General features: G+C 44.6%; 1 protein-coding gene across 2 annotated transcripts in view; it reads right to left on the bottom strand.

The window, feature by feature from the left end:
- Positions 1-6,822, bottom strand: part of LOC149146061 (uncharacterized) — a 72,867-nt gene extending 66,045 nt beyond the window's left edge. The window contains exon 1 of one of the 2 annotated variants that reach the window (XM_089449595.1): positions 6,356-6,822. In XM_089449595.1, the coding sequence (XP_089305721.1) occupies positions 6,356-6,667 (312 nt within the window). In that variant the 5' untranslated portion in view covers positions 6,668-6,822. The remainder of the gene's footprint in view (positions 1-6,355) is intronic. The other variant, XM_089449596.1, reaches the window with a different exon arrangement.
- Between the last annotated feature and the right edge of the window lie 1,034 nt (positions 6,823-7,856).

Raw genomic sequence — 7,856 nt, forward strand, 5'->3', positions numbered from 1 at the left:
CACCAAATTCGGAAGCATAGCAAGTCCCAAGTGATCAAGGAGACACCAAAATCCTTGAGGACAATCTAGAAGTAGATGTGCACAACATATCCCTTGACGAGTGACAACACAGAGTTGTGCATTTGCGCAAAGTGCCCACTCCAGATGTCCATGTATGTCCTACGCATTTTCAAGAACGAGTGATCGTGTCCGATTTGCGCAAACATCCAACTGCATTGGCCGATGCTACTAAGGCATATGCCGAAGCCACCAGCTCAAGTGTAAGCGGCCAAGCAGGGAGAAGAGCAAGCTACAGCATCCGCCAGAGCAGAGTTGAAGAAAGCGATACTTGATGAAATATCGTCTCTCGAGACAGTGATGCGAAAATTGTACTTCACATTCGTCACCATGCATAAGTCAGTGGTCCATCTTAATGGTTGACAGCAGCGCTATGCTAGGAGAGCACGCATCTTGACAGACATACACACTATTGTCGATCACATGTAGATATGGACAATGAGGTACAAGGGAGCCTTGTTGTACTTGCCAAAGATGATGAAGCCAAAGGCAGTGGAGTTGAAGGCACGCATTCGGAGTCAGATCCGAAACTATGAGGAACTCCCACAGCTCATCACCAGCTTACAAGCTTCACATGCACGAGTGTTCAGGAGCATGGATGTCATTGTGCGCACGCATGTGATCCCATCCATTGGCACACTCACCGAGGCGAAAGCAAAGAACCAAGTCCGATTGGAGCTAGACATGTACTTCGATCAATTGATGCGCATAGCCACCAGTGCATATTTGCAGATGAGCACAAACACTATGCACCAGTATGTCGTTGGTTCGACTGCACTCAAGACCATGATGCGCATGCTATATGACAAGTTGGACAGAGGTGCCAAATCAATGTACCTGGATGCAACAGAGGCAAGAGTTCACTTTCAGAAGGATGTCACCGTCACCACGGAGTACAAGGACACCCCCGTACCAGTAGTTTCCCCACCGCATCTTCCAAGTATTGGTGACCGCTCCTTTATAATCATACAAGTATAGGTTACAGCTCCTTATCAATCAATCTCTATTGGTGCCGGCTCCAGCAAGTACGATAATTTGCTTAAGGCTTGCTTCCCTACTATTGACCCTTTACGAGAGGAGTTCCATACCCAGCAGAGGAGCCTTCTTGTTGCCCGCTACATTATAGATAGCTCCTTCACTTTACGTACGCTATTGTCATCGTGAATTGCTAATTGCCATTGATCGCTATTGCCAAGCCAATCACAATCAACCTCGAAGTCACCATGTATTGGTACGACCTCCATCGGTAAGAGCAAACCTAATTGAAACATGTACCTACCTTATTGGGAAGATACCTGATTGGGCTGCCGAGATTATTCTCTGTGGGGTGAGCCGGTTTTCGCACCCAGATTGTATTCAGAAACTGCATAATAATAAAAACTCTCAGATATTTGCACCGGTATTCCTGCATTGGGTTTTTTCCGGGGACATTGGTCCAAAAACAACGGTGTCACTTGTGTGCTTGTTTTGTTTCCTTCAGTTGATGATCTGTAATGGATTGAGCATGTACTTGTATTTATTTTCAGTATTTACATGGTAAATAACTTGTTAATTAACCAAAACAAGTAGGCAAAAATAAATCAGAAAAGTACATGAAGGGTTTCTAACAGTTAGACTTAGAAATTCCAACATGGTATCAGAGGGTGATTGCAGATCACAAGAGAACTGAGGACATCAGCCGAGCAAAGCAGCAGCAGTAGAAACAGATGTCCCGAGTGATAGAAGTTGTTCCTAGCAGAGAAGCAGCAAGGAAGGGGTGACGCAATGCCTGCATCATCAAGTTTGAGTCGGGAAGAGGATCAGCGCAATGGTAGAGGGGAGCAAACTCGACCTACGCAGTGCCTGGTCATCTTTCTCAGTCAGGAAGGATTGACGCCCGTGGCCAGGAGGTGCGGATTTTGCTGGTGTCGGGATTGTGCAGAGCCTAGAAGCTCTAACCTTCAGTTTGCTGGAGCTTAGGAGGCTGTGGGTAAGTTGCAGAGTGAAGCTGATGGGGAACTGTAGTCAGAATAGTACCTAACAGGGCAAGACCAAGGAAGAGGGAGTTGCTACCGCGGATTTCTAGCCAAGAAATTCGAATCAATGGTGCAGTTGCACTAACGATCGGAGTGGGGGCATCTCGACATTGGCAGTAGGGTTTCCAAGAGGGAAATCGAGGCTCAGAGGGAGCCACACCAAGAACTTCCAGGAGGGAAGTAGAGGAGCAGCGAGATGGCAGTGAACGAGGTAAGAGACAAGGACAGACTGGACGGAGCCTCAAACTTCATAGTCTAGAAGGCTAGAATCTTGTCCGTTCTAGACAGGAATCATGTCAAGCACTTCACCTTAAGGACGATAGCAATCCCAGTTGACCCAGTTGAGAACGACAAGTACGAGGAGGGAATGACGAGGACCAAGAGCATCATCCTTGATGGGGTCAAGGACCATGTAGTACCACATATTATCGAAAAGGACATGGCAAATGAGATGTGGGAGGCCCTAAAGAAATTGTACCAGCATACTTCTGTGCAGAGAAGGATGCTACTTGAAAATCAGCTACGGTCATCCCAGATGCAGAAAGGGGAGCAGATAAACACCTTCCTCAGTCGATTGAAGGAGATTTGGGATCAGTTGACTTCCATAGGGGCCACGCCAGATCGAGAATTGATGGTGAGAACAGCCCTAAACGCAGTCTCGGAAGACTGAGAGGTGTTTGTCCAGAGCATACTGGGCAGGGTGACCCTTCCAGATTGGGAGGAAATGTGGGTGGCTCTTCGCTAAGAAGAGATCAAAAGGCTAAGCAAGGCAGGAAGTAGCAGCAAGGGGGTCAGAAACAAGAAGGAGGAAGAGGAGGATGCTGCCATAGCATCTAAGGGAAAGCAGGAGAAATGGAAGAAGGACCTCTCCAAGGTCAAATGCTTCCACTGTGGGGAACTGGGTCACTATGCGAGCCAGTGTCTAAGGAAGAAGAGCAAGGGAGAGGCTTTTGAGACCAAGGCTGCGCCAGCAAGGGCGGAGAAGGAAGTGGAGACAGATGATGACTGTGCCATGGGTGCTCACACACCACTTGAGAGGAAGTGGGGAGACATCGAGCTGTAGTCAAATGGACTACAGGTGATGAGGGTCAAGATCCTCGAGGTACCCAAACTCTTGGATTATACCTTGCTACGGGAGCCCCGAAGAGGAGTAGCAGGACTGGCGGATGTCGATAGAGATGGATGCGGTTGAAGCAAGAGAGGGAGCTACAGTGCAGGAGTCCTAAGACAGCGTGAGACAGCGGTGCGAGATGCACAGAGTTGTGGCAGTAGCGCAGAGGTCAGAGAGGGAGCACTTGTCAGTGACAGAGGGAGCTTCAGCATCGGGAGTGTTTCTAGCCTAACGGAGATGTCAGAGTTGGGAGATCAGTTACTTACTTCTCAGTAGCTGAGTTGCAGTGCAGCAGTTAGCAGTGGTAGTGCTATAGGCAACACGATGCAGCATGACGAGAGGGGTTACAGTGCAGATGCAGCAATGGCAGTGGCAGGGCCATGGGCAGCAGCACGGATGCAGAGGGAGTTGTCGTACAGATGCGACGATGGCAGTGACAGGGCCATGGGTAGCAGTACATGATGCAGCAGTGCAGAGGATGTTGGGCAGCAGGCCTAGCATTAGCACAGGGACCGATGCCCGATGACCAGAGTGATGCTCAGTGACGAGTATTACTAGAGCACAGTCCTCGCTAAAAGGGAGTGTTGATTTGGGGTAGCATCGGATGTGCTCTAGCCACGAAAATTAGCTAAAGCACATGAGATCTCCAATACCCAGAAATGGTTTGGGCAAATTCTAAACAGTTTGGGAGATATTAAAATAATTAATATTTTTAATGGAGTCCCTAAGTATAAACTTAAGGAAAATAAAATATTAATGTGAATTAATATGAAACCGTGTTAGAAGGGTCCAAAAGTCATGGATCAAGCCAGAGTTAATCTTAGTCGTTGATTAGGGACTTAATCTCGGTCGTTGAATTGTCAATGAGAAAAGTATAAGAGGAGGCTTGAAGGTCACTTGGAAAACACACCGAGCTGATCAAGATTTCAATTTTCTGGGGCAGGGTTTGTTGAGGAAGTCGAAAGAGTGATCAGAGTTGCAGCTGAGGGGCAGTGAAAACAAAAGAAGAGAGGCAAAGAGGGTACCGGGAGAATCAGCGTAGACGCCAGGAGAGCGGGACGCAGAGCCAGCTAGAGGCCACGCAAAGCCAGCTACGGCCCATGCAAAGGCAGCCAGGAGCTGCGCAGTGCCTCAGAGAGCCAACGTGGGTGACGCAAAGGCTCTAGAGGCTGACGCAGGGGTTATTGGGCTGATGCTGGGCTAGGAAGGGCTGACGCAGTCCCGACGCTGGGGTTTTCGTGGGGCAGATTGGAGCTGGGAACTGTCAGAGTGTTTATCCGAGGTTTCAGCCAAAATATCTGCTTCCGAGTAGAGAGGTACTACTACTGAGATTATTCTCTGATGGGTGAGCCGGTTTTGGCACTCAGATTGTATTCAGAAACTGCATAATAATAAAAACCCTCAGATAGTTGCACCGATTTCCCGCATTGGGTTTTTCCGGGGACATTGGTCCAAAAACAACGGTGTCACTTGTGTGCTTGTTTTGTTTCCTTCAGTTGATGATCTATATTCTATAATGTGTTGAGCATGTACTTGTATTTATTTTCAGTATTTACATGGTAAATAACTTGTTAATTAATCAGAACAAGTAGATAGACATAAATCAAAAAAGTACATGAAGGGTTTCTAACAGTTAGACCTAGAAATTCCAACAAGCACCTACAAAACATGATGGGGTCGTACGCAGACTCAAATGACCTTCCTAACAAGTGGTACACTTATTCAACAAAGTTGGCAAAGTTTAAATCAACAGTTGAAGAGGAGGAGACACATTAAATAATTTTGTTCAAAAAGTATCAGAATATGCAATGGGAATCAACTTCACCAGATTCAGCTTCAAATAATCACTACTTAACTGATTCATGTGCAAAAATCTAATATAAAGATATTTTAACCTATTCTTCAAAAATCATTATGTTGCACTGGAATTGTGACATTAAGAGTACTTCAAATTTTAATCCGCTATTAGCTCTGAAGTCAGTCATCACAAGTCTCCTCATCAATAGGCAGGGGTTAAGTAACGAAACTTACAATTAGGGATGGGAACCTCCTGCTCTTGGGTGAATAAATCATAACTTTGACATGGCCACAAAAGGTAATACAACGGTTTTGGGGTTCAGTACTGGTTTTCGTGCCAAGTTCATTAAGACCAAAACCAACAATCAAGCAGAAATTGAATGCCTGCTTGCCCCTTAGAGTAAAGGAAGCTCTCAAAAGAGGCTTAAAGAAGATTGTTTCTGAAGGGGATTCAAAATTGATTATTGATCATTGATTTGAACCAGATGACTTAATATAGAGGGCACTTCAAAAGCTATGTTTTCTGCATAAAAGGGTTTGAAAGATGGACTACATGTAGCTCCTCAATAAAATTCTGAAACCCATGTATGCAATTCAGAAGTCAGTTTGACAGTGGGGCATTTCTCCTGCAGACAGCACTTTCGTAATTTGTTTAACTATAGATGCTTTGTTAAGAAAATTATCGTATTTGCTTCACAAAAATGTCGAAACGTTTGTGAGGTTGAGAAGCTTTTGTCTGTCTTCAGCTTTCACGGCCACAGGGTGAGTGTATTGACGTTAGAGGGCAATAAAAACTCTTCATTTTTATCTTTTAAAATAAAGAATAAAAACACAAAGCTAGTAAGCTTATCGTAAATTTCATGACATAAATCTAGGTGATAGAACAACTTCCTCCAAAACATTAGAAGTATTACAGGATGAGACTTGAGTTGAACCAGTGTACTGATATTAAAAAAAGTAAAAACAAAATTTTGGAAAAAGGATAATACAATATAAGTAAGAAATTCAATAACAGAAACCTGTGATAATAATAAAAAAAATAAGATAAAAAAAATCATGACAGAGAACCTAGGTGACAGAATAACTCCCTCAGAAATAATGTCATGCGGTGCGGCCAATCAAGATGGCCCGCGTTAACGAGAGAATAAAATAAATGAAACTCTGACCTCATCTTAACTCTAGAGACCCTAACCTATATTGTATTTTATTTTTCCATTTTAACATACTAGACTGTTTATATTACTAGTATTTCGTTTGGTAGAGGTCAACAACCAATGGAATGGGTAGGTCCTCAACGAGATTCGAAACTTGAACAATATGGCGAGTAAATCCCTGAATTGAGGAAGTGGTGAAGTTTAACAGGAATTTAACTCACCGAACCCTGCGGTTGAAAGGAAGCCATGAGGAGCTGATAGGCGAGGGTAGATGCGAACGACATCGTGAAAGACGAAGCCGCTCCATCCCGTGGCGTTCCACAGGCAGCGCAGATTCGAGAATTCGGTCCCAGAAGCAACGAAGCCCTGCAATTATGGCATCGAAAGGGTCCAGATCCTGCATTTGCCACTAACTCCTCGAGTGTGGGTAGAGGATTTGTTGCTGTCAATTTGGATGCATTCGATCCCGCAACCTCCAACAAATGGGATTTGACTTTCTGGAGCAAAGGAGTTGATGTGGCTTCCATCGCCATTGTTCAGTTCTCCGTTATTTTTCCGTCGAAGCTTCAGAAGACGGAAAATGGAAAAAGGTACAAATATTGCGCACATCAAAGTCGTTAAAAACGCCAACGCCCATTAAGCTCCATCGCTTTTTACTGGTATAAACGCTTTCTGATTTTAGGGGAAATTATATGGCGTGGACGTTGGGATGGAAAGATCTGATTTGTTTCATTGTGCATATGGAGGTTTGATTTGTTAAAAAAATTGAATTATATTTGGTTTCAAATTCCTTAAGGTGTTATTTATAAATTTATAATGGAGGAAGATATAAGTAATATGAAACCAAGTCTTATCATCAATTCCGGTTTCTAAAGTTTTGGTGTTTGGAATTGATTTGTAAGTGGTTTCACTAGTGTTCAAATTTTGGAGTAGTCACTCATATGCTCTTAGTGTAGGAAGATATACACAATATGAAAGCAAATCCCATCACCAACTCTAGCGTCTATAGTTTTGGTGTTGCGATATTATTTAGATAATAATTATTATTATTATTTAGATTATGTGAGATAGTGACTTAAAATATTTGTAATTTTTATTGGTATATATCTATTTTAATTATAGATTTAACATTATTTTAATTCGAGATTTAGTCCCCGATGCGGGTGCATAGGTCAGATGATCGGAAGATGGCGGCGGGAGCAGTCGGCGCGTGGAGTACGCCTCGTGCCACCTGGTTCCACCTGCAGATGGCATTCAATTCTCTGCCGAGTTCATTCAAAGCCGAGCTATCATGGTTTGACATTCCCCACAGGTTCTCCGGCATTAAATCGATGGCGCATACCCAACTCAGATTTGTTCCCTCCTCTCGCATTTTCGGCCTCCACGCAGGTGCAGAGCTCTGTCCGGTGGAGGTTTCAGGTATCCAAGGTATTCAGGCTCGTGATGCATCTTCTGTTAAGATTTTACTGGAACGCCTCTGCCCCTTCAGCGTTCTCCTCCCCTGTAAGCTCTCCAGCTCTCCCAATTCTCTGATAATCCAGTCAAATCTCCCCCTTCTCGTTGAACCTGTTCAGCCCAGTACTGTTGTCTGTACTACTCTCCATTCTCTGGGCATAATGACCATCCTGAGACAGAGAATGGGTTGCCGCAGAGGAGGAGTTCGTGGTCGCCCCCTGCGCCATGCCTCTTCCTCCTCCGAGGACACTACAACTGAAAGTCATC

Source organism: Pinus tabuliformis, chromosome X (genome assembly GCF_031772625.1).
Source record: "Pinus tabuliformis cultivar Carrire ecotype Pingquan chromosome X, CPIR1, whole genome shotgun sequence".
Classification (NCBI taxonomy): domain Eukaryota; kingdom Viridiplantae; phylum Streptophyta; class Pinopsida; order Pinales; family Pinaceae; genus Pinus; species Pinus tabuliformis.